Source organism: Ctenopharyngodon idella, chromosome 7, assembly GCF_019924925.1.
Source record: "Ctenopharyngodon idella isolate HZGC_01 chromosome 7, HZGC01, whole genome shotgun sequence".
NCBI classification, from domain to species: Eukaryota; Metazoa; Chordata; class Actinopteri; order Cypriniformes; family Xenocyprididae; genus Ctenopharyngodon; species Ctenopharyngodon idella.
This window is the reverse complement of record NC_067226.1, coordinates 1,927,617-1,954,822: the sequence shown is the minus strand read 5'-3', so window position 1 is coordinate 1,954,822 and position 27,206 is coordinate 1,927,617. Positions and strand designations below refer to the sequence as shown.

The window sequence follows — 27,206 nt, the reverse complement described above, 5'->3', positions numbered from 1 at the left end:
TCAGCTTTAAATTGTGCAAATAAAGTCTTTTCCATTCTTCACAAACACAAGAAACTAAACCACAACATTTGAGTTGGCACATGAAATCACACAAGCAAGAATAAAAGTGCAAATCATTTTATTCTTTGTGGATTTTCCAGGTTTAGCAAATATATACAGTGAAATTCATCCTACTATCATCAGTTCATCTAAGAAAGATAATTCCCACCCACGTCTTTCTAATCACCATTCAGCAGACTAGAGTTCAACATTTCTGCATTAAAAATACATAGAATAAAAACAACATCAACAGGGTAAAAGAAGGAGTGAACTGACAGATCTTAACAGCAGCTGAAATCAAGTGACTATAGATATGGCACTACAACTGGTCGCCCATTTATTATCCACTGAGCCAGAAAAGTATGAAATCTAAACTTTTCATTTTGAAAGACATATTCAAGTTATTGTGATATGATGATGTCATTCAGGTTGGTGGTGCATATGGAGGTGCGAGTGAAACCTCCAAGAAGGATTGTCTCCACTGAGTGGCTTACCACTTTCAGCTAGTTCACTCTCTCTCGTACACACACGCACACAATCACTCACTCACAACACACAAGTCTTTATTATTAAGTTATTGCCACAGTTGCCATGCACTACCATATACATAGCGAGGGTGAGTTCTACATCTATGTGTAAACTTTTGTGCAAGTGTGTTTGGCCCTACGTGCAAGCACATACGCAGTCTCATACTGTCTAGTGATGTACAGGAAGCTCAATCAAAGGCACTTCTGAGGAACACACAATAAAATGTGGCCTGTAGCATTATGAGGTAAACTCACATGTATGTACATCACACAACCATGTCTGCAGATAAAAATAAAAGCAATTCTAACTAAAATCAATCTTTTTAACCAACATTGCGGCAAAGGATCACAGAGGAACATTTCGTAAGCCAGCTGGGGGAGATTCTTTGTGCAAATGCTCTTCTATCATACTCAACAATTAAGATAAGTGCACAACCGACACATCTGTACACACGCAGTCGCTTGTCAAATATTTTTGACACACATTAATTCAATACTTTTTCTTTTAAGTCAGGAAAACAGATGCTCTAATACAAGTTAAGGCACCAAGCCAGCACAAGAAGCAAACATGGTGACGCTCACGTGCTGAAAAAAGAAAGGCAGGGACAGCGAGAACATGGTGAATAGAGACAGAACTGGAAGGGAAAAGAAAGAAAGAGTCACTCATGTCAGCATGGGCACATCATCTTCAGAGGTTGTGTCATCAGAGAGAGGGATCAGCAGCACTTCATCTTCTGAGGATGAAGAGGAAAAAGAGGGGGATGCAGAAAGAGGAAGAGAAGTAGGGGACGGGGAGGTTCTGAAACGGGAAATGCTCCGCCCCAGCGTGTGGAAGAGAGATGCTAGGGAAGGGCTGCTTGGGGGGATAGTGATGATAGGTGGGGTCTGTTGTGTTCCAGGCTCTTCAATTGGCTGGACAGAAAATGGAGGTGGAGGAGAAGGAGGAGGAGGAGCCTCCGCTTGCTGCTGTGTTTCTGTCTGTTGGGATAAACACAGTTTTTGAGGCAAGGGCTGACTGGCAGCATCTGTAGCCACTGAGGAGACTCCAGGACTTGACTGACTGGGCTCAGTGCTAGTATTAGAGGCTTCTGTCTGTTGGGAGGAAGAAGCTGTGGTCTGTGTTGGTCTGGGTGCGGGCCGGGGAAGTAAGCCCCATCTTCGTAGGCGTCGCACAGCTCTGCGGACAAACCGAGGTCTGCGTCTTCGCCGTAGAGAGGAAGCATTGTCTTGTCTGAGGAGCTGTAGTATCCCTCTCAGAGAGAGTGAGACAGTCTGAAAAAGACAAAAAGCATTGTGGAAACAAAAACATGCAAAAGTGACAAACACAAAAATCCACAAATAAAAGAACAGAAATTACAAACAAATATCATACAGCCGGTTAGGGACGGAAGATGCAGTGTTAATTTTTTTTTTAAATAATTGTTTCTACACTAGACTATATACTACCATTGAAAAGTTTGGGATCGGTAAGATATTTAAATATTCTCTTATGTTCATCCAGGCTGCATTTATTTGATCAGAAATAAAGTAAAACAGTAATATTGTGAAATATTATTACAAATATCTGTTCGCTATTTTAATGTATTTTAAAATATAATTTATTCCTGAGATGAATTTTAGCAGCCATTACTCCTGTCTTCAGTGTCACATGATCCTGCTGATGTGCTGCTCAAGTAACACTTTTATTATTAACAATATTGAAAATGGTTGTGCTGCTTAATATTTTTGTGGAAGCCATGATATATTTTTTCAGGACTCTAATAAATAGAAAGTTCAAAATAACAGCATTGTAATTGACAGAAATCTTCTGTAACATTATAAATGTCTTTATTTTCATTATTGATTATTATGTATAATAATAATAATAATAAATATTAAAATAATATATTTAAATGTAATGCATTGCATTTTTCTCATAAACTTTATGTATTAAAACAGTAACAGGAGCTCTTACTTCATTGGGGTTCTCAGTAGGGAAGTCTTCCACGGGTGGAATGATTCCCTGAGCAATCAGCTGACCATAAGAGGGCGGGGCCTGCTGCTGGATCAATTCAGCCTCCTGCCGAGTGATTGGTGCGAACATGCTGAGAAGGCAAGAGAAGATTACACAGAAATGTTGTCACTAAAAGTCATTATTATAACATAATATATCACATAATGATGTCCTGATTTTTCTCAGGAAAAAAAATAAAAATCACTGACAATGTTGTAAAATTATTATATTTGGAAAAATTATTTTCATTTTTCTGGTTAAGATACCTGTACTCTCGAGTGCGTAGTGAGTACAGCTTGCAGGTGCAGCCCATTGCAATGACTAGCAGAAGACCGCAAACTAGGCTTCCAACAGTAGCTGCGGTTATGACCTTTCGAGGCAGGGTCACAGTGCAGTTAAGCTCATCTGTGCCATCCTTGCAGTCCACCTGTCCGTCACAACGCCAGCTCTCAAACACACACCTGCTCAATGAATTAAACATTGGTAGATTTTAAACACAGAAACCAATCATATGGTGGGCAAAATATATACACTACCATTAAAATGTTTTGTGTCAGTAAGAAATTAATACTTCCATTCAGAAAGGATGAATCAAATTGGCTGTTCAAAAGTGAGAGTAAAGAGTTTTACTTTGTTACAAAAAACTATTTAAAATAAATGCTGTTCTTCTGAACTTTACTCATCAAAGTATCCTAAAAAAATGTGTGTCATGGTTCTCAATAAAATATTAAACAGCATAACTGTTTTCAACAATGATAATAATATGAAATATTTCTTGAGCACCAAATCAGCATATTAGAATGATTTCTGAAGGGTCATGTGACACTAAAGAATGGCTGCTTAAAATCAGCTTTGCATCACAGGAATAAATTACATTTTTAAATATATTCAAATAGATAGCAGTTTTTTAAATTGTAATTGTTTATGCAGCCTTTATCATAAGAGTCTTCACTAAAAACATTTTTTAAAAATCTTACTGACCTCAAATATTTGAACAGTAGTGTATACTCGTTTATGAACACATACAAACCTGTCACTGTCGCAGTGAAAGGTCCCAGGTTGGCAGATGGTACATTCTCTTTCATCAGTTCCATCTGCACAGTTAAGCTGGTAGTTGCAGCGCTCGTGAATCGAGAAGCAGACTGGATGATCAAGCTGGTGGCCTGCTTTCTTAATTCCTCCCATCCCACAGAGGAAGTGCCCAGCTTCGCAGCCCCAGCATCCTTCCTCATCCAGGCCTGTTTCAGGACAGTCCCAGTGCCCATCACAGCGCTGTTTCCGGGTGTAACAGCCTCCCAGTGATCCCCCACAAAGCTCCTCCCAAGGTAGGCAGTAATCCGTGATGCGATAGGTTGCATTAAAGCCCCGCCCTTCAAATGAAGGCTCCATATGGTAGATCAGGGAAAGCAAGCCAGTGTGGGATTCAACATCTACTGCTTTGTTATTGGACACAGAGTTGATCTGTAATATTCAATGAGAGGGGATGTAAGAATTATTATTCATATTATCAAAGGCTGAAGTGGTATGACAGTTTAAAGAAACAACAATATTGAAATAGATTCATCTGCATTGATCAAGCACAAGCTATATCATCTCGCAGACAAAGAGTAAAACTCACTGTTTTAATGATGTTGCCTGTGCCGTGGGGCTGGTCTGTGATTGTGATCATGTCTCGGGGACCCAGTTCCAGTTGTTGAAGCTCTAATTTGAGTGGTCGTGAATCCTGGGGGTCAACTGTCCACACACAGTCCACCGGTTGTCCCGTTTGAAAAGGGGGAGTAAATGACCCATAAAATGCACGCAAATACCCCCCACATGGCCCTCCTTGGGGCAATAAGTGAAAGTCAGGGATTTTAGGTGGTGGTACATCTGTGCTGGATAATAGGATCCCCAAGGTAGTGGTTTCAGCTGGAGGGAGGTGATTTACATCGTCTATTGGTGGTTCAGGGCTAACATAGTCGCATCCGTCCTCGTCGGAGCCAAGTTCATCACCCACACCAAGGCATTCAACTCGTCCGTTACAGCGCCACGATGCCGGGAGACAACGATCACTGTAACATTCAAACTCGCCTGGAAAACAGGGACCGGAGTCTGGAGAGGTGGGAGAAAGACAAATGAACCCTGTTAAACACTTATCAAATTATTAAATACTCAATAAAAGAGTTTTTACAGTCTTCTGGAAAAGTGAGAGGGCAGGAACTGTGAACATATCCTTTCAATGTGTTCCACTCTACCTTTAATATATGAAAGACGGAACCCTGTTACTGGGTAGAAATGAGTGAGGAAGTGGTGCGTCACTGTAATGTTTCCCCCTGTCATCTCAAATGGTGCTGGAAGCTGGAAACCGCAGAGTTTGTAAGGGTTGCCAGTGAGAGGAACCACGGACACCCATTCCCGTCCACATCTCATATTAAACTGGGAAAAACTTCAAAAGAGATGGACACAAATGAAATGGCAGGTGGAAATGGACCATTTACTGTGTACTGTGTAAGGATCAAAGCAAAGCAATTCATATTGTTCATTTATACACAAAAGCTTTAATTTATGTTTTCAATGATCCAAAAACAAATTTCGATAAAATATTATTGGTACCTGATGATGACACGCTCCCCAACTTTTGAGGTTATCAGCCAACTGCAGTTGAGTGGACGGGAAGACCAGGAATGGTGGGCAGAGTTATGAATCTCTCCTTGTCTTTGTTGTAGTATTTTGGGTGAATGATCACAATGAGCTGAAACAGACAGTTAGACAGTTAAAGCAAAAATAGCTTTAAAATTGATTGTGCTCTGATCCTAAATTTATATGCAAAATTATCACAATAAATGGTCTGTGATTTACTAAAATTAATTAATTGAGAACATCTTTTTGGACATTAAAGCAGGTGGAATGGCCTTAAAAACATATAACTAAATAATAATGAGCATTTAAGTATATCAAAGACAACACCAAAGAGAAATCCTATGCAGTCAAGCAGGAAGTAAAGGCACAGTGACCACTGTCCTCTTTTAATAATGTAGTAATGCACAAAGCACCACTCATACAAAAGTAACTTTTAAACCAAGCAGCATTCTGTTGGTAAATGCAACAAATTCACATGAAAAACTTATGTAGCCCTGCACTTTTTCAATGCTGCACTTGTTGTGCTCTGCCTTCCGGTTTGTATTTCCACAGCATGAAGGTAAGATCTTACAGATTTATGAATTAACTGCTAATTTAAAATCTTCCCAGTTTACTGACATTTGTTATGACATCCGTTTCAAACATTACATTGCTCATGATAACTTTTGTTAACTCTACAATAAGTAAATTCACTTCACCAGCTAATTACTCTTCGACAGCAATGCCATAGAAATATACAGAGCTACCACAAAAACTGAAGTTCAAACACAAATTTCTAAAGATGGCTGCTTGTTTTTCTGGCGCTTAAGGTCTATAGTGTCCTAAGTTATGTGTGTTTCATTCAATATAAGAATGACAGACAAAAGATACATATTTTTGGACTTTGGATGTGGAGATACCAATTAGAAAAGGGTGGCGTTTAAAGGCATAGTTCACCCAAAATTAAAAATTCTGTTATCATTTACTCACCCTCAAGTTGTTCCAAACCTGTATGAATTTCTTTCTTTTTTTTTTGTTGCTGAACACAAAAGAAGGTATTTTGAAGAATGTCGGTAACCAAACAGGTGATGGGCCCCACTGACTTCCATATTTTAGAAAAAATACTATTGAAGTCAATGAGGCCCATCAGCTGTTTGGTTACCGACATTCTTCAAAATTCTTCTTTTGTGTTTAGCAGAAGAAAGAAATTCATACAGGTTTGGAACCACTTGAACTATCCATTTAATTTTTAATGCTTTAGTTTTTGGCTTCACCCTTCTCAATGACTATTTTAGTCAGGAATGTTGTATTTTCAACTGGGGCATTGGGTGTGAATTAAAACAAGCATTCTTCCTTACCGGCGGCACTGAAGACCAGCTCCAGAGTGCAAGGAACTGTGTGAGGAAAAATACAGAAGTTGATCACATATAAGACAAAGAATGCTAAATGTGGTTTATTGCCATTTATCATGATGTAAATACAATCAATCGTATGTTTATGTTACCATGCTTGACCCTAAAGTCACCATAGGTAACTTTTGGTTAAGTCAAGGTCAGTATTTCAATCTATATGAAAATCTGCTTCAGATTTATATAATAACACAGTTTGTACCATATCTGCCTGACACACTGTCAAGGACAAAATCATGATATCTTACCTGATAAAAACAAAAGACCTAAGACGGAAAGGCTGTGGGAAACAGACATTCTAACAAGTCGGTGACTGTCGTTGTTTCATAAAACTAATTAAATTAAAATACAATTTATGAAAAAAATATGGTCGGTAGATCCATCAGCTCGCCATAATAAGAGCCGTCACCATCACCAAAGCGTCTTGTTGGAAGTGTTTAGCTGTAAAGACAAAAATAAACACCATAAACTACCATTTCAGACAAAGACAACACTGACAACTGGAGCTCAGTGCCTGGCCAGCATTTGTTTTCAAAAACAACTGTTTCAGTCAGAAACACGATAGCATAAACTCGACAAAAGTCAATATATGAATTCGAATAGTCAGTAATTGACTAAAAAGGCGCATAGAATGTTTTTCGCAAGGATGACTTCCTGTCTCGCTCTCTTCCCAACAGTGACGCAATTCGGTGTTAGGCAGAGTAGCACTGCAATGTTTATATACGAAACATTCAAACTATTCAGTGACACTTCATGTAGTCAGAACATATATTTCAGGGCATTTCCTTACGTTTTGACCGTAATAAAGTAAGACAACCAGCGTCTAAACTGACGGATTGTTCCGAAAGTTTCATTTCCGACTTCTAACCTGCCTTTCTCACTTGCCTGATTTTTGCTAACGCTAGCTGGCTTCCTGCTTTTCACTTTACTTTATATTTGGACACTATTAAGACTTGATACCACACTATAAACTATTCTAAGTGAGATTCTATGCGTTTTTTCGTATAGTATTGTTTTATGACTTAATCTTTACCATACCTTTTCTCCTTCTCTCTTGTTGACATTCGTTCACAGTCACTTCCGCAAGTTCTGTTTCGTAGGTGGGAGACAATGCACCACCCATCTACGTTTCAGTGACGCTATGCACGCTGCTTTCTGCTTGTAATGTTCGCTTTCCAACACTAGATGTCATAATTTAGCGCTTTATTTTGAGCATTGCCATAGGTTGTTGTAAATACACCACTATTCTCCACAGTGATACTGTTTTTATGTAGTTTTTTTTGTTTTGTTTTTATATTAAAGTATTCACTATGATAATAATTATAATAAATCATGTATTTCTGCATCAAACGGAATCTTGTCAATCTAATATATTATTATCATTATTATTAAATGTTATTACTACTATGCATTTTATTGATTACATTTACAATTAAATGTTGTTTTATATAAAAAAAAACCTAAAAAAAAAAAAAAAAGCATTTAAAAAAGCATTTAAACTTAAGGTTTAAGATCCACTAGTAGTTTGACTTGTAGTGTATCTAAAACTTTAAAAGAGCCAATGACTGTCGTCTCATAAAACACAAATTTAAATACAATTAATGGAGAGAAAAAAAAAAAAAGGTTAGCCTAGTAGATCCATCAGCTCGCCACAATTAGAGGCGTCACCATCACCAATGCGTCGGACATATTTCTTTTTTTTCTAATTCATACTTTACGCTATTAGCCTATATTTATCACAAATAGCACAATGTGTTTTGTTTAAAAAAAGTAATTTCAAGCTTGGCTATCTGTTCTAAAGGCGACAGAATACGTTCGAATTTCTGAACCTCTGCCGGAAAGTCATTGAATAATTAGCACACTGGGACATCTGCAGTGTCGATTCTCTTTTGACTCCTCCCAGTTCGATGCTCCTTAGTGCAGGCAGATTACCACAGAAGGGACGTAAAAAAACAACCACGTCTCCAATCTGACAGTGAAGCCGCCTGTGGAGAGATCAGCGGAGGACAAAAGAAAACTCCAGTGCAATATAAGAATGTAGCGCAGACCTAAGATAAATATATTTCAGATCTGAAGATAGTCTTCCCTCTTTGGCTGAAAAGCGTAGGGTCCAGCTTTACTTTTGGTAAAGTTTTTAATAATAATGATCATACATACTTTATAGGTTAGGCAAAAGTTTTTATTCTTTTATTCAGTTTTTATTCTTTTTGTACTTTGGGAAAACTACCAGGCAGATTTTTAAGGAAACGTTTTCACTATTGGAATGGTCTGACTCAGGAAAATCTACTGGAGAAAATTTAGAGGAGGAAACTTTAAGAACGGAGTCATTTTTCTGTCCCGAGCTCAGTAGTCTCGCGCATTGAGGAATGTTACCGAAACTCCAGACGTTACCGCGGCTGCTGCCGCTCGCCCTCGCAAGCGTATTTCTGGTGCAAAGCGGGACCAGTGACAAAGAAGTCAGACCAGAGGTAAACGCACAGCCAGTGTTCTAGTATTGTGTGTGTGTGTGTGTGTGTGTACAGATTTAAACTATATTGTGGGGACCAAATGTCCCCACAGTAGTAAAATTGTGGCGACATTTAGTAGTAAACAGTAAAAATAGTAAAATAATAGTAAAAAGCCAGCGGTTTGTGTGTGTCTGTCTTTCCACTGCCTGTCTGTCAAGCCTGTATTGTTGGACACAGATATACTCGGATGTTTCCGCATGTCAGGATTTCCTTCATGAAGTGTATTCATGTACCTCATAATTCACAGTTGAATACAGATGAGAAGTCAGATGAAGTTGTAAGGAGCTGTGTCTTTTCAGACCCCTAAATATCAAGGTAAATCAAAACAGGAGTGAGTCAGAGGCTCCAGGACTCCTATTTAGCTAGAGAGGGTTAGTTATTAAAGTGTTGCAATTCTGTGGTTTGTCTGCATCTCTAGATTCACATTTTTTCTTTGTATTTGCTTTGACGGAAAAAAAGAAGGCAGATATATCATTAGATATATCAATTTGTTCTTACACCCTGGAGCCATCCTAATGTTTGTTTCAGAAAGAGGCCTATGTCTGGTAGACACATAACTGTGAGGGGGAAGAGAACGAGTGACTGTTTTTCAGAACGTTTTGGCATCTCTGTCACAGACACAAGCCAGGAAATCTTAACGGCCTAAAATAAAGAAAACAAGATCAGAGAGAGGATTTAAGACATTTTAATAACTGTCTCTATTTGCATCTCTTCATTCCTTTCTCTCACACTCCTTCACATTTCTGAGATGGTTGAGAGGTGTACCCAAGGCTAGTGTGGAAAAAATTCAGCTCTGCAGATTCCACCAAAAGCTTTCGAAGGTTTTCAAAGACAATAACAGTCTCCTCATGTGAGAGTCGCGTGATCAGAGAGTAAGGTCACGCAAAAGGTTAAATCACAGATGCGCAGTGCTTGTGAAACTGCCATCCTTCTTTAGACTTTTGGTTGACGTTTATCACAATATTTCTTAATATGCTTTAACCACATATGCAAGGTTTTTTGGTTTTCCTAAGTTGTACAACCCTTTTTTCCCCCAAACTATGCTGTTTTTGTTTTCTTGGAATTCTGAACTTTACTTCTAATGAAATAAATGCTTTTTACGTTAGGTTTATTATGACTTTGCGCTGCACATTTTCTGTTGTTACAGGTGCTATTGTTTTGAATACTGTACTAAAAAGGCAAAAAAGAAAGACGTTTAGTCATATTCCTTATGGAAAACAGCTGGGTATTGCCCCCCCCCCCCCAGACCATAGACGAGAGATGATGTATTTGTTTAAGTAGTATTACAGATGCAAAGCATCTGTTGAAACTCAGCTGAATCTTTCAGACCTTCATCACTTGAAGAGGCTTCAAAAAGTGTTCATGTTATTTGTAGTTTAGAAGAAAACTAACAAATAATATGTTCATTAAGATTAAGACTCAAACACCACAATTTCTCTTTTCGATGCTTGTTTTGTTTACATAGAAAAACAATGTAGTTCTGCAGTATATGTGGATTATATATGATAATGTCGTATCTGTAATTTTTTCTGTGTTCTCAAATTAATAGAAGCGGAGATATTGAAGTTTGCATTACGTTTTGGATTGTTTTATACTGGAGGTGAGAAATTTACTGTGTCAGAATTAGTTCAGCTGCTCAGTAAATGGGTCAGTGATCTGATCCTCCACATGAAGATGCGGAGTAAGACACGGGCACTAATGCCTAAAATTTTCTGTTTTTTCCATTGGCACAGACAAGGAGGAACGACTGACTCAGTCCTTCTGTCGTGCATTCAGACTCACCTCTGCCCTCCTTTTTTCTTCTCCTTCTTTTTTTTCTATCCTTTGTTTTTATATTTCTAACATTTAAAAAAAATCTCTAGGATCTAACTTAGGTTTTGTTTTTTCCCCCTCCAACTTTTCTCCCTCTTTAGTAATAGTTTGCTTTTTTCCGTCTTTAATGCCTTAGGAGCAGCAGATCAGCTGTTAAAATCATAAATGCTGCTTTTTTTCCCCCTCTAAGCATGGAAAGTCTGACATCAGTATTTTCTGCAGAGAAACTATAAGAATCGGAGATTAGTGTTAAAACTGTAAAAATATACCAGCAAAACAACATGATCTTCTTCCCGGCATGGAATCTGTTTTCCATGTTGCAACACTAAAACCGATGAAATTGTTTTTTTAGAAAAAGCTGTCTTAGAAAGCATACTTGGTCCATTTCAGAGTTTTAAAGAGGCCATATTATGCCCTTTTACAAAGTCTTGATTTTGTTTTTGGGGTGTACTAGAATAGGTTTTCATGCTTGAATGTTTATTTTTTACAGCACCATCTTCCCAGTCTGTCAGTAACGCTCAGTTTAATTCCTGTCTCTTTTCTTCCGGAAAGCGCAATGTGCTCTGATTGGTTGGCTGAACCAGTGTATTATGATTGGTCAACCGCTTTGAGTGTGTTTCAGAAATGTTAAGCCCCTTACCATGACCACGAGTTTCAACACACTACTAATGCAATTCAACTTGCCCTTTTTTTTCTTAATCAAGAATTATTTAAATAGGAATATTGTGATGTGACGTGTACGTTCCCAGAAGAAAACTCAAGACTACAATCGAGGCGTTTCAGGCAGTTCAGAAACAGTGCTTTACTGATATAGAGAACAACTCCCTTTGGAGTGACTTTGTGCTTTGTTACTTTACGGACCTTTTTCAAGCTCACATAGCAATATTACACACTAAAGAACGTTGAAAATGTAAAAAAGCGTAATAGATCTTTTGTGAAGGAGGGCTGATTTTAATTTTTGCTGTAGCATGTGTTAACCTTGTTGGCATGTGCGGCAGTGACGTCATAGCATGTTACACTTAACCTCACGTTTTCTGTACCTGCCATTTACTATCATGTGTGAGTTAATGGTTACTGTTGAAATCTGTTCCCAGATCTGTATATGATGGCAGCGTCTGCCTTGATTACTACATAAAGCTGTCCCAGACAACCCGAGACTCAGTAAACTCAATAAAGTCTACCTGTCTGCATGGTAATAGCTGACGCATGGCCACACAGTGACTCGCTCTTCCTCAGTCAGGGGAATGGCAGAGGGGTTCTAAATAGAACCTTTGACACCCACCGCTGGGAGTTCCAGGGCTGCGGAGCATGCTGGGATTGCTGGCAGCATTAAGAAGAGACCTGAGGCTTTTCGGGAGGGAGAAGAGTGGCCTTCAGAGGGAGTAAGAGAGAGAGAGGGAAACGTTTTCATCCTCATGAGTTAGTGTTTTTACAAAAATGGGGTGCGTCACCACAGTGGAGGCACCACACACAGAAAGCACTCATAAAGAAGGAGGAATTGAATGATGGACTGAGAAAAAAAGAAAAATGGAGCAAGGGTGACCAGGATAACACTTCACCATAGTGCCCTATCCAGATATATACTTCCTCGACCAACATGGTCAGTGTAGACCAGTCCCATCGGAAAATCTACAATGTGAAGGAAGCAGTGTGAAAGCACTCACTGTGAAGTTTCTCTCTGGATGCGGTTTCTTAATCACTGTAGTACTGTAGCTAACATACAGGTTTGTTGTAGTGTTTCGCACATTTTGAAGAGTATACTGTGTGATGCAAAAACTTGAGAAAATGAGATCCAGGCAGTCCAGCAATGATTATGTCAGAGATTAAATTTGAATAAGGAATAACAAATTTATTAATTAGAAATTATAGAGACACACAAATTAATTAATAGTTAATAACAAAATCTAGAGTATTGTAAAATCCAGAGTATTGTATCTAATAGATGAAGATCAGAAAATACAGAAAGAAGGAACAAAATTAAGACATTTGCAGAATGAAATGAGAGATAGAAGAGAAGAAGCAGAAGAGCAAAGAGAAGCAAAGGAAAGCAAAGGAAAAGAATCAACGAGTCCATTTTATACCATAAGCATAGGGAAATTTACATCCCACTCAAACTTATGTTTTGTTCTAATCAGAAAAGGTCAAATGGATTTACCCATTATGTCATAGACTGGTCAAGTGTCAAAAATAGATATAGGGGTTGTTTTGACCCCCTTAAGGGAATTTTGCAGATCTTACATTATCACATGTCAGCAGAAATAGAAATGGACATATTTTTATACAAAGGTACATCGAGTTCAAATGAGCAACTAATTCCGAAAACATCGCTTCTGCAGTACTTGGCAGACGTCCAATATCTAACTACAAACGTGTCAACGTGACCTGTCACATTAGAACACTTTGAAGAACAACTGAATATAACAAGCATACATACTCTTAAATATAAAAGAATAATAACCATAAAGGAGTACAATAAAGAGTAAATACTTGAAAATATGATGAGGATTAATATATGGAGTAGGAGTACATGAATATATGAAATCAAAAGTAATATTGATAAATCATAAGCCATAAATGATTAACATAAAATATGAATAAAATGCATGAATATTGACCATTTTGGATCCACCACTGTGTAATAGGAGTAAGTGCCATACTGAGCATTATACACAGATTTTTATCTCAGCTATTGTCTTAAAAATGTCCTAAGTAACACTACTTTGTTTTGTCAATTTGAATTTGTTTATTCACTAAGCCAATAAATTAATTGAGGCGACTACAGATTTCTGAAAAAAAGAAGTTGTCATAGACCTCAACACTTGACAGTTGACAACATTTGAGGGAGTTCTGTTGGTCTAACATGTGTTATGTGTAGTTACAAGTAATTTCCCAGATAGCAGACCAACCTTGAATCAATGTTAATGCATTAACCAAATTATCATTGAATCAATGTTGAATTTTATATTGATTTTTCATCAAAAATAGATCAAGATGGGTGTAAAATAAATTTTTTTTTCAACCTTAATTAAATCACCTATTTAACATTGAATTAACGTGGAAACAATATCAAATCAATCTTGCTTTATGTACAGCAAGATTCTAAGCCAGTTAAATGTCTATTTCTTCTCATTTCAATCAGAGACAATGTAAGGGCTGCAGTTAATATGGTTTTTAATGAAAAATTCACAACTTCCTTCAGTTTACATACAAATGTATTTATTTATAACCACACAGTGTTTGAACAGTAATTAACATCACATTCAGGAAAAACAAGTGGCTGTAAAAATGGCATTTCATGGTGACAAACAAATAGACCTGGTTTCACAGACAGGGCTTAGGCTAAGCCAGGATCAGACCTTAGTTCAATTATTTAAGTAGCTTTTATAAACATGCCTTAGAAAAGTGTTTATCTTGAGACAAAACAATGGCAGTGACATATTTTAAGATATGTTTTCAGTTAAAACAGTTCAGACATGCATTTTAGTCTGGGACTAGGTTTAAGCCTTGTCTGTGAAAGGGGTTAATTAGTAAAGAAAAAATACATTATTGGCATTCATCTTGAGACAAAACAATAGCACAGACAAATTTTAAGATGTCAGTGCAAGTTACTTTCAGTTAAAACAGCTCAAACATGCATTTTAGCAACAATTATTACAAAACAGATATTTTTCAGAAAAAAACAACAAAAAAAATCACATGCATTTGGGATGGCATAAAGGTGAGTTAATGAAGATCTGGTTTGGATAATTCCAAGTCTAAAGTTTGTTAAAGAGGATAACATGCAAGTCAATAAACAACATGGATTTTACTCATATCCAACATTAGTAATTCATTAACAACTATATCAGTTTTTATATAGAAATTACTTACTATGTATTACAAAGTGTCCTCGGTTGTCAAACAACATTGAAAAGCTTTAGGTCCTAAGAGGAGAAACATTTTTACAGCATTAGTGGTCGAAAGTTGTTTGCTAAGTCAATTAATTAGTTGTGCAAATACTACTATTATAATCTACTATTTCTACTAAAATCTTGATCATGATTTATACAAAAAATATCCTAACATTTTTCCCTGGACAAAGCAAAACACATGTAACGTTAGCACACAATGTCTTTACTTACAGATTTGTATCATCATTTTGGGCACATGAAATCCGAGCTAACATGTCAAAGACAAATAAAAGAACAGACAAATATTAATTTAAAAGCTTAACTCAATATTATAATGCAGGAATCACGCGCACTTCCCGCCCACAGCATTTGAAATATCTCGCGCTGCATACACGGTAAAGGACGCATTCATTTTAAATTCGATTAATTACGATTCCGGTAGTATTCATGTTCAGAAACAACGTTAATTAACTGTAAAATACACATTCAAACGCTGCATTATCGAATATATAAAGTAAAACAAATTTCTAAGTTCAACCTACCTTTCAATCAGAGAAAATAGATCGATTCGAGCAGAAAGTTCAAGACGCTCGTGCGTCGTGACGTCAGAAAAACGTCTGACGCAGGATCCTTAAAGTGCAGGTGTGATGTTTGAGTAGTTGTAAATTTATTGTTTAAGTTGAAAGAGTGTAACGTTATTAAAATAATAATGTCCAGCTGATTCATCTCACTGACTTCCAACTGGTTGGAGTTTATCTACACACATCAGCTGGCAGGAATTTTTTATTTATTAAATTTTTATTTTTATTTATTTATTTATTTATTTTTGTGGGACTAGACTAGAGGGAAGGGTCACGGGGAGCATGAATGCTAATGTGAATAAAGTGTTGAATGAGGGGACAGATGAATTGACATGGGGAAATGAAGCTGACCAAAAATCAACATTGATTCAATGTTCGTATTTTTCAACACTGAAAAGCATTGAAATATCAATGTTGATTCAATGTTGTCTTTTTCAACACTGAAAAGCATTGAAATTTCAACGTTGATTCAATATTATTTAGCATTGAATTTTCAATCTCAACCAAAATGATGATTCTGATGGAATTTCAACATTGAATCAGTGTTGCTATCTGGGTTACATTTCTTAGGGTCAGATTTACAAACAGCTTGCGCCAGCGCAAACCCTCTTTTGGCACTAAAACAACTACTGTCAGAATTTACTAAAGACACGCAGTGAAAAATTAGCACTGAAAAGGCATGGACACAGGCCTATTTTGCGGCTAACCTTATTGCATATGCATTTGTAGGCGTTTCCCTTTTGGGCGCAAAATTTATGGGATTGGGAGGAGAGTATTTAAATGAACCATGCAACACGATTTACTAAGGTTTGCGCCATTATTTAACGCCTCCAAAAAGCATGCCTTAACCTAGACGGTAATATGCGCTGTTCTTGGTTGATTGCGTTGGTCATTATGGAAATGATCCGGCTGCTTCTGTATTCTTTAATTTGCGCGTCTTTTGGAATTGCACTCTCACAGTAATTTGCCATGTTTAGTAAATTTGGCCCTTAGTAGGCTATATGTGACTCATATAGTCAACTAAACTGGAAATATGTAACTGCTATTTTTTCTTACAGTGTAGCTAACGTAATCATGACTTCATTTCAACCATTGTAAATCTGAACGGTCTCTATGCCATCATTCTCGTCCTTCTTTTTCTCATTTCTTTTTCTTTTTATAGATACAGATACTGCTTTTACTGAGAAAAAAGAAAAGGAAAGGAAAGAAAAGAAAAGAAAAGAACAGAAAAGAAAAAAGAAAAGAAAAGAAAAGAAGGGAGGCAGTCTGAGGTCACAAGGATTACTGAAAAACTGCTTGTAATTTTTGCTGACACTCTTTGTGGTTGGAATGGAGACACTGGCTGTCTGATCCTTAAAATGAGACATTTACCCTATTTAGTCTAACAGACGGTCACTCCTAAACGTGTAACCTTTGTGTTAACAGCCCAGATCAACGCATTAGGCTACAACCACCTGCACAGCTATAATCAGGGCCATAACTACCATAGACGTGAGGGGGACACATCCCTTCAGTATTCAGAATACCGGTTTGTTGTGTTGGATTTTCAGTAACTAATGTTTAATTTTTTGCTTTTGATCCATTTGCTTCTTTAAAGTGAAAATATATAAATCAAAAACATGTTTTCTTTGTGTGCAAGTCATAAGCACATGAAACACATGAAGATTAAGTTCTTTGAAGCTAAATAATTACATTACCATTGCTGCTTGTCTAGCTGTACACTATAAGATATATTTAGATTTTATTTGTTTTGTTATTTGTTAGTTTTCCTTTTCCTCTCTTTTCATGTTCTCAGTGGTTATTTCTGTAAGTCGCAAAACAAAGGAACTGTTTTACTTCAAAGTTAGTCGGGTCTGTCTTTACCCAAGTGTGGCTAGCCCTAATCCTATCCCTCAAAGAACATTTAGCTTTTTTAGAAAAAATAAGAAGAAGAACAAAATTATTTACATTTATGAAGGAGAGGGGGGCGGGGGTTTGGCAAATGCAGCAGCAAATGTATTCCCAAAGTATAACTAGGCTGGAAACACATGCATGTACAAGTTACATTGTGGTCATAAAATCTCTGACACACTTTTACTTATAGTTGCAACACACAAGACACAGTTAAAGCCTTTAAAATTCTTGAGCGTCCACACACACTCTCTTACTCACAAAAGTTTAACCAGGACATAAGCACACAGACACACACACACGCACACACACACACATCTTCGTGTTTGCACTGCGGTTCATCACTGATGTTTGTGGACTTTGGCAGGTTTATGTACAGGCAGGTTTTATAAATTCAGACAGCATGTCATGTGGATGTGGTGCAGCACTGAGACATTTGGAACAGTGAGTACACTTCAAAAACATTCAGTCCAACCTTTAATTCACTGAGGTCACCTTAACAGCCATGACAGCAGTAACACCTGTGCTATTTCATGCTCTGATATAATTTGTGATGTTTTCCAGAGTAACATTTTTTTTTGTGTGTCTGTCATTTATGATTAATTTGGTGTATTATAATGAAGAGTATGTTATGGGATGTTAATGTGTGTTGTGTGTTAATGTGACATTCATTCTCTCTCAGGCATGGCTCCAGCAGTATGGTTATCTTCCTCCTGGTGATGTTCGAGCTCAGGCAATCCGCTCTCCTAAATCCATCACCGCCGCTATATCCGCCATGCAGAAATTCTATGGCCTCACTGTCACCGGCGCTATGGATCCAGCTACACTATCGTAAGTCTTGCCCAGTCTCATACATCTCTAATTTGTTAATTACAGTGGTGGACAAAGTACAGATACCCTAATAAAATATTACTCCAGTAAAAGTAAAAGTACTAATTTTCAATATTACTTTAATAAAGTACAAAAGTCATTTTTAATGCACTTAAGTATTAAAAGTAAAAAGTACTGATAAATAAACCACGTTTATTATTTATTCTAGCCAGTACTAGTCATTTTCCAACAATAAGAAAAATCGGTTCAGACATTTAACATGCATGTTGATCTGAGAATAAGCAAACACTTATTATACGTTATACTATTATTATACTAATACAGTTTTACAGCAGATTTAGTTCACAAATAACTGACAGTCATAACCTAAAAATTTATATTACATTTATTAACTATTAGTAACTTACTTTTTGTGCTATTCAAGTTGTTAACTCAAAAACAGCTGCAATTGGATCAGTCCAATTCAAGAATGAATCATTCAGTGCGATTTGTGAATAAATTCAGCAGGTTCACTGAAAAGAATCGGCACATTCATGAATCATTATCGCATCTTGGTTTGGGTATCGGGTGGCGAGGAATGATATGTTTTTATGAAATGAAGTAAAAAGTATGATATTACGCTTTGGAATGTAGTGAAGTAAAAATAAAACCAAAATAAATGTACAGATACTTGAAAAATGTAACTTCATTACTGTCCATCACTGGTTAATTATGACCATTTAAAGATAATGTGCAATATGTAACTCAATAGTTACATTATTTATGCTAATGACTGACAATCTTTGTCCACGAATGGATAACCTGATAGAGAAATAATCAACTGATTTGCAACCACTCACGTATAATCGAGTGACTTTATGTCTTGCATTAACATGATGTTGTCAGGGCAATGCAGCGGCCAAGGTGCGGTGTTCCGGATAAATTCGGCTCTGAACTGAAGAGCAACCTACGAAAGAAGCGTTATGTCATCCAGGGCCTAAAATGGGAAAAAAGAGAGGTCACTTTCAGGTATGGAACTGTAATTGACAACATAAGGAGAATTAATTATAGTAGCATTTAATGCATATAAAACTGTGGAACTCTATCCACCTTAATTTGAATGTAAAAGCAGACACAGCCGTTTGTATCCTGAAGGTATGAGACTTCTGGTGTCACCCACTTCCAGCTATTTTAGTTGTACAAAAACAGTCCGTTATGCTGCTTGATATTGCAAACTGATATTTATTATCATATTTTAATTTCTAATCATAATCATAAACACACTGGTTTGTACCACAAATAGTTTTACTGTATACTGCACTTTGTTATTCTTCTAGTTATTTACCTATAGCAATGAATCTGAAGTCTCGCACATTTACAGAAAATAGCTTAGAAAATTGCAAAATAAGGTTGACACCTGACATTAACATGCATTTTTTTGTATTCAGATAGTATTCTGTTTGGGCAAGCTGGATCGCATTTTCATTTTGCATTCCAATGCAAGATTAAACATTCAGACCATGAACATGATGACTAACTTCTTCAGAACATTATTAGCTAGTCTGGTTTTTCTTTTTCAGAAGTGAAAATAGTTATTAGACTTTACATATTTATTTAAAACTGACCAGTTTCTTCACTTCCTTCCTGAAAGGAACAGACAGATATAGCAATTAAGCAGAAATGTTTTCTTTTCTCAGTATCCAGAACTACACTCCCAAAGTAGGCGAGCGCGCCACACATGAGGCCATCAGGAAGGCCTTCAAGGTTTGGGAGGCCGTGACGCCACTCAAGTTCCGTGAAATCCCATACAGTCAAATTAATGGCAAGGTGGACAAGTTTGCAGATATCATGCTTTTCTTTGCGGAAGGCTTTCACGGAGACAGCACCCCATTTGACGGCGAGGGAGGTTTCCTGGCTCACGCGTACTTCCCTGGCCACGGTATCGGAGGTGATACCCATTTTGACTCAGCAGAGCCTTGGACAACAGGCAACGTTGACCAGGGAGGTGAGCAAAGAATAAAAGAATGTGAAAATGTTTCTGTCAGCTCAACAAACTATGCGTTATGTGTGCATGTAAAGTCTGTGACATTTTATATTTAGAGTAACATCGTTCTGCCTCTCTTTCAGGTAATGATGTGTTCCTGGTGGCAGTGCATGAATTAGGTCATGCTCTTGGTTTGGAACACTCAGGCGATCCCTCTGCCATCATGGCTCCGTTTTACCAGTGGATGGACACAGAGAACTTTGTGCTGCCCGATGATGACAGACGGGGGATCCAGCAAATATATGGTAGCCAGTTTTCATTGCTTATATATATTTATTTATTTTCATTTATTTATTCATAATTTTTATTTTTATTACAAGATTCTTATGTACAATGACAGTCTGACTTGATTTTAACACTTTACAATAAGGTCCAATTAGATAACATTAACTTACAATGAGCAATACATCTGTTATAGTATTTGTTCATCTTTGTTAACACTGGTAATAATATGATTAATTTAGTTAATAATATGAACAGATTAGTGCTGTCAAATCGACTACTCACGATTAATCGCATCTAACATAAAAGTTTGTAAATATATACATTTATATTATATTCATATATTTTTCATTGTTAGTTAATGTTAAATAATGTAGTTAACTAATGTTAACAAATGGAACCTTATTATAAAGTGTTTCCAAAATACAGCAGATTCAATCAGAAGGTTAATATAAGTGTTACTAAATTAATTCAATAGGCTATCTGAGATAAAATAACATACAAGATAAGAATAAAAAAAGATATATAACAATTATTAAAAATCACTAAGAAACAACTTACAGATACAGATGTATTCACAGTTAGAATTACAAAAAATAAAAAATAAAAATATATATTTACACGTTTCTGTGTTTAAAACTATAGATATTTAATTTAAAAATAAAAACTGCTAGTACAGTTTCAAAAGCATGCAAATAATCTACTAAAATTGATGCTCACCTGTGCATTGTAATGCAATGTCCACTGAAGGTGAGCCGAACCAGATACAAAACAAACAGAACTACGGCATGACATAAACATGAGCACTTGACTTGAAAAGACTAGAGCGTGGCATAAACAGGCTTCACCAAACTTGCCAACAATGGGTTACATAGAACAAAGCTAGACAAGACAATTTACAAAATGAAAGGCATGTAAAACTGACGTGACATGCGTCTTTCGGCAGGTGTTCGTTCTGGTGAAGAGCCCCAACCCCCAGCACCCCGGCCCCCCACTCGCAGGCCAGACCGCCCTTCCTTTGGCCCCGACATATGTGAGGGACACTTTGACACCATCGCTTTCCTCAGGGGAGAGATGTTCGTCTTCAAGGTACAACAGAATGCAAAACATAACTGTTTTGTGTACATTCCATGTATTTTGTGAGTACTTTTTTTAAAATATTTACACCCCCTCTGCTTCACAGGAAAAGTGGTTCTGGAGAATGCGTGATGGTAAACCTCAGCAGGGGTATCCCATGCCCATTGGGCACTTCTGGAAGGGACTGCCTCCCTCTATCAACGCAGCCTATGAACGTTCTGATGGAAAATTTGTTTTCTTCAAAGGTGCGCCCGTCTTCTATATTTTTTGGCCTTTTGTTGTAGACATTGCATCTCTGGTTCTAATACGTGTCACAAATTATGCAATGATGATTGTTTGTCTGTCCTCTCACTAGGTGATAAGTACTGGGTTTTCAATGAGGCTAAAATGGAGGAAGGTTATCCAAAAACTTTCAAGGAACTTGGCACAGGCCTACCAAGAGACAAGCTGGACGCAGCTGTTTTCTACACACCCACCGGCAACACTTACTTCTTCAGAGGAACCAAGTAAGTTCCCAGTTTGACTTACCAATTCTTACTCATTGTCTGATTCTAAATGCATGTGATTTTGAATCATATGGAGAAAAATGTTTCCCCCTCTTTTTTTTTTGTGAACTTCTCCCTTTCTTTTATTGTTTTTCTTTCCCATTCATGCCTTTTCTGTTTTCTCAGGTATTACCGTTTCAATGAGAATAGCAGATCTGTGGATTCAGACTACCCCAAACCCATCAGTGTATGGCAAGGAGTACCAGATAATATCAAAGGGGCCTTCATGAGCGAGGATGGAGGTACAGAAGCATTTGTCCTTTCATGTGGGTTCTCCACTGTCAAGTCTAACAAAGGGAAAAAAAGCAACAAAAATGATCAAACAAAACTATCGAATAAAACACACACATCCTATACATATATATTCAAAAGTTAATTTAAAAGTTTGGGGTCAAGATTTTTTAATGTTTTTGGAAAAAAAGTCTCAGAAAGGATCCATTTATTTAATCAAAATTACAGTAAAACTGGCAGTGTCACGGGACCAATACTGGTATAATTTCATGGTTTTCAGTACCATAGCAAAAACGGTTGGAACTATTTTACTATTTTATTTAACTATTTTAAAATAAAAATATTAATTAAATTAAGGCGTTTATAATTTACGATGATAATGGTTATATGTAAATAATACATTTAAACTGCATGTAGCCTTCAAATGTAAATACTGTTAATAAAAAGATCAAGTAAAAAAAAAAAAATTTATAAAATGAAGGACAAAAAAAATCACATACACATAGAACAAGTGGCAGGTCTGTTTGCATTTACACTCTGAGACTTAAAGGGTTAGTTCACCCAAAAATGAAAATTCTGTCATTAATTACTCACCCTCATGTCATTGCAAACCCGTAAGACTTTCGTTCATCTTCAGAACACAAATGAAGATATTTTTATTCTAACCCTTTAATGCACATCTATTTTGGCATACAATATCAGATTTTTGTCCTGTCAACAATTTTTGTCCTATGGATATATCACTTTCAATCATTGCAGTTTCAGATTCAATCATTTAAATACAGTGTAAATCCAGAAACTTTGCAGTGTACTGAGCAGCATGAAAAACAAAACTTTTATTCATGTTGTATACGGGTTATAATTAATCAGAAAGTGAGAAAAGAGCGCTCCCTTTATAATCACTGAAGATGTCAATCACTTAGGCTATGTTCAGCGGCTGCTTACTGAGATCTACACTCTTTTGATGTTACTTATTCTGACTTAATCTGAATTTAAACAAACTTCTGATTGGCCATTGCTTTCACACGCTCAACAGATGTATCTGTGATTGGCTACAATGATCAATACTTCAAAAACACATTGTAAATAGAAACCTTTGACGCTCTTCGCAGAGTGCTTACACAGATACACATGGGAGTGTTTGAAAGTAGCCTGCCTATCAGCATGTACCGAATATATCCGCTATTTGGTACTACTGGTACTGCAGAAATGCTGGTTTCATCACATTCTTTAAATTTCACTACCGACAACCCTATTAAATACAGTAATACTGTGAAATTTTATTGCTGTTTTCTATTTTAATGAATTTTCAGTGTTATTACTCCAGTCTTCAGTGTCACATGATCCTTCCGAAATCATTCTAAAATTCTGATTTGGTGCTCAAGAAACATTTCTTATTATTATTGATACATTTTTTCAGGATTCTTTAATGAATATAAAGTTCCAAAGAACAGCATTTATTTGAAATTGAAAACTTTTGTAACATTATAAATGTCTTTAGTGTCATGTTTGATCAATTTAATGCATCCTTGCTAAATTAAAGTATTAACTTCTTCCAAAAAAAATCTGACCCCAAACTTTTGAACTGTAACATGTGTGTGTGTGTGTGTATATATACATATGTATATATAGAGAGAGAGAGAGAGAGAGCGTAAGAGTAAGAGAGAGATTTAGAAATTTAGAGCCACTTTTACTGAATGAACTTTTTCCACACTTTTTCAGCCCACACCTACTTCTATAAAGCCAATAAGTACTGGAAGTTTAACAATCAGCAGCTGAAGGTGGAGCCAGGCTTCCCCAAATCTGTCCTGACTGACTGGATGGGCTGTGAAGGTGAGGAGCCTAAGAAGAGGGCCGGCACAGATGAGGAAGTGCTTATCATTGAGATGGACGAGTCAGAGGGCGGAGCCATGGGAAGAGCCGCAACCATCGTCATCCCACTCTTTCTTTTGGCCTGTGTGCTTGTCACTTTGGGGGCTCTGCTGTTCTTCCACCACTATGGTACCCCTCGACGCCTCCTCTACTGTCACCGCTCTCTGCTTGATAAGGTTTAGAGATGAACATGAAAGGCACAGGAAGAGAAGAGTAAGAGGGATTCAAGTAGATGGCATTTGGAAAAATTGTATTAGGATGGAGTGAATATGAATGTCAGACAGTAAAGTTTGGTTTACAGGTCTGCAGGCAGGGAGAGATGAAGGATGTGTATTGTATGTTTTTCTATTGACATGTACTTCTCTGCCATTAATAAGAAATCCAAAATGGAGTGGGTGATAAGAGAGACAGACACGAGCCCTCTTCCATCTCTTACATGGTTACGGTTTATCACTCAGTGAAATGCACTTTTGTTCCTTCAGTCTTCTTTTCAGTATATAATCCCTCCTTTATCCTCTCTGAAAATCTCCCTCTCCAGATCCGAACTTGACTCCAGCCGGCCGGCTGTTTGATTGACATGTTCTATACGCTAACTGATCTTACTTTGACATATTTCATTAAGATTTTGCTTTTTACATTGCTGATCCAATGAAAACCTCCTGTACCCCATAAAGTGCCTTTGCCATTGAATTAATAGAATGGAAGGACTATCATAATTGACCTTCCTTGCACCTTTTATTCACCACAAAGATATTTGCACAAAGTATGGCTCGACTGTAGAGACCTGCTGTACGTGAAAGGTCAAAGGTTAAAGGTCAAAGTTCAGGGAGAGAGAAGCTGAACAGCTTCTGGAGTAGGCCAGTTATTAATACACTTATAGAGCAGAGCTGTCCATCTGTTTCAACTCAAAATGCTATTGTTATTGCAATGCGTTTGGTATTTACTATGATTAATTATGTCATTAATGATAGGCGTTGTTATTATAACTATGGTTATTGTTATTATTGTTCTCGTAGTGTAGTCTTACCTATTTTAAATTGTCATTTCAAGTCCTGCTGGACACAGGCAGAATGTGACTTATTTCAAATTAGCTTCTGATCTTTTAATGTCAGGATTAAGAGGGGGGGAAATCAGGTTTCTATAATAGAACAGGCCAGAGTTGAGACATTTTCTCGCTCTCCACCTTCCAGAAACAAATAAAGACTTATTTATGAACAGTAATGGTGCTATGGGTTTTCTGTAACAAGGCTGCATACATCAGTATTAGACATTTCCAAAGTAGTTTTAACAATGATAATGGTAATGATATTTATAATGATAATGATATAGTGTAAATGTAAAGGAATGACATTTTGCCTGTTTCATACTTTTTGTACTTGGAAATGAAATTTAAATAAAGTTCCCTTTTTTTAACATTATTCTCTCTTTCCTGGACCTTAAAAAATAAAATTCTCTCATGAGTGAGTCCCAAATCTACAGAAACATAAAAAAGTGTTCCTATCTATCTATGTATCTATCTATGTATCTATCTATGTATCTATCTATCTATCTACAACCCGAATTTAAATTAAATTAAATTTGAATAAAATGAAATCTAAAAGACTTTCAAATCACATGAGCCAAAATTTTATTCACAATAGAACATAGATAACATAACAAATGTTTAAAGGGAGAAATTTTACACTTTTATCCACTAAATGAGCTCATTTCAAATGTGATGCCTGCTACAGGTCTCAAAAAAGTTGGCACGGAGGCAACAAATGGATGAAAAAGAAAGAAATTTTGAAAAGATTCAGCTGGGAGAACATCTAGCAACTAATTGTTAATTGATATCAGGTCTGTAACATGATTAGCTATAAAAGGGATGTCTTAGAGAGGCAGAGTCTCTCAGAAATAAAGATGGGCAGAGCTGTGAATGAGTGCGTAAAAAGATTGTGGAATACTTTAAAAACAATGTTCTTCAACGTCAAATTGCAAAGGCTTTGCAAATCTCATCATCTACAGTGCATAACATTATCAAAAGATTCCGAGAAACTGGAGAAATCTCTGTGCGTAAGGGACAAGGCTGAAGACCTTTACTGGATGCCCGTGGTCTTCGGGCCCTCAGATGACAATGCATCACTCATCGGCATGATTGTGTCAATGACATTACTAAATGGGCCCAGGAATACTTCAAGAAACCACTGTCGGTAAACACAATCCACTGTGCCATCTGAAGATGCCAACTAAACCTCTATCATGCAAAATGGAAGCCATATATGAACATGGTCCAAAAGTGCCGTCGTGTCCTGTGGATCAAGGCTCATTTAAAATGGACTGTTTCAAAGTGGAAAAGTTTTCTATGGTCAGACGAGTCCAAATTTGACATTCTTGTTGGAAATCACGGACGCCGTGCCCTCCGGGCTAAAGAGGAGGGAGACCTTCCAGCGTGTTATCAGCATTCAGTTCAAAAGCCAGCATCTCTGATGGTATGGGGGTGCATAAGTGCATACGATATGGGCAGCTTGCATATATAAAGCTTTTAGAGCAACATATCTGATTTGAAACACATCAAATTTGAAATGAGCTCATTTTGTGCATAAAATTGTAAAATTTCTCAGTTTAAACATTTGTTATGTTATCTATGTTCTATTGAGAATAAAATATTGGCTCATGTGATTTGAAAGTCTTTTAGTTTTCATTTTATTCAAATTTAAAAAACATGTGTTTTAATGTATCCTCGTATCTGAGATCTGAGAGAACAAGGGACCAGACTAGAGAGACATGTGACTGTACTTTGTAGTGAAGGAGGAGCGTTCGCTTTTCTTCGCAGTGTTTTAAAACTGTTCCAGCTGACAAAGTCAGAAAAAACAGTGCTCTGCCATTTCCGCTACCCTCTCGTCTTCTCCCCCTCCCCATTTCTCTACACAGCAAAATTGTTTTCTTTTATGAGGCGTTTTTTAATGAACGGCCCACCACAAACATCTCTGCGCTGTTTTTCCTGTCCCCTCCCTTTCGATTTCCCCACCCCCCCTCATCTTTGAATCCCTCTTCATTCTGTTACTTTTTGCATTATTTTTTACAGCAGTGAGAGTATATTAGAACTGACTTGTCAAATTACTCTTCTATTTCTTCTCTCTCTGGCACACAATCCTCTACTGACAAAATGTCTGACAATTT

General features: G+C 37.0%; 2 protein-coding genes across 4 annotated transcripts; one reads left to right on the top strand and one right to left on the bottom strand.

Moving 5' to 3' along the window:
- Window positions 1-101: 101 nt before the first annotated feature.
- Window positions 102-7,764, bottom strand: lrp10 (low density lipoprotein receptor-related protein 10). Of its 2 annotated transcripts, none has more exons than XM_051898908.1 (10): window positions 7,605-7,764; window positions 6,815-7,007; window positions 6,516-6,551; window positions 5,152-5,290; window positions 4,794-4,984; window positions 4,178-4,650; window positions 3,590-4,020; window positions 2,826-3,020; window positions 2,521-2,650; window positions 102-1,838 (listed from the first exon to the last, which is right to left on the bottom strand). In XM_051898908.1, exons 2-10 carry the CDS (start codon window positions 6,861-6,863, stop codon window positions 1,230-1,232), a joined length of 2,253 nt encoding a protein of 750 aa, XP_051754868.1. In that variant the 5' UTR covers window positions 6,864-7,007; window positions 7,605-7,764; the 3' UTR covers window positions 102-1,229. The 2 variants fall into 2 exon arrangements, with proteins under 2 accessions (XP_051754868.1, XP_051754869.1); XM_051898909.1 differs by lacking the exon at window positions 7,605-7,764 and adding an exon at window positions 7,357-7,379.
- Window positions 7,765-8,492: 728 nt separating this feature from the next.
- mmp14a (matrix metallopeptidase 14a (membrane-inserted)) lies at window positions 8,493-25,460 on the top strand. 2 transcript variants are annotated; one of them, XM_051898914.1, is made up of 10 exons: window positions 8,493-9,034; window positions 17,929-18,077; window positions 18,963-19,085; window positions 19,754-20,061; window positions 20,184-20,345; window positions 21,269-21,411; window positions 21,506-21,644; window positions 21,755-21,905; window positions 22,071-22,186; window positions 23,898-25,460. In XM_051898914.1, exons 1-10 carry the CDS (start codon window positions 8,933-8,935, stop codon window positions 24,227-24,229), a joined length of 1,725 nt encoding a protein of 574 aa, XP_051754874.1. In that variant the 5' UTR covers window positions 8,493-8,932; the 3' UTR covers window positions 24,230-25,460. The 2 variants fall into 2 exon arrangements, with proteins under 2 accessions (XP_051754874.1, XP_051754875.1); XM_051898915.1 differs by lacking the exon at window positions 8,493-9,034 and adding an exon at window positions 17,646-17,690.
- Window positions 25,461-27,206: the final 1,746 nt, after the last annotated feature.

Excerpts from the sequence above, each read along its gene's own strand:
- mmp14a (XM_051898914.1), top strand. The coding sequence starts at position 8,933 with ATGTTACCGAAACTCCAGACGTTACCGCGGCTGCTGCCGCTCGCCCTC. Across the intron at positions 20,062-20,183 it reads AGGCAACGTTGACCAGGGAG|GTAATGATGTGTTCCTGGTG; the intron begins GTGAGCAAAGAA and ends CCTCTCTTTCAG. Across the intron at positions 21,645-21,754 it reads AAAATTTGTTTTCTTCAAAG|GTGATAAGTACTGGGTTTTC; the intron begins GTGCGCCCGTCT and ends TCCTCTCACTAG.
- lrp10 (XM_051898908.1), bottom strand. The coding sequence starts at position 6,863 with ATGTCTGTTTCCCACAGCCTTTCCGTCTTAGGTCTTTTGTTTTTATCA. Across the intron at positions 6,552-6,814 it reads AGGTCTTTTGTTTTTATCAG|TTCCTTGCACTCTGGAGCTG; the intron begins GTAAGATATCAT and ends TTCCTCACACAG. Across the intron at positions 2,651-2,825 it reads CTACGCACTCGAGAGTACAG|CATGTTCGCACCAATCACTC; the intron begins GTATCTTAACCA and ends TTGCCTTCTCAG.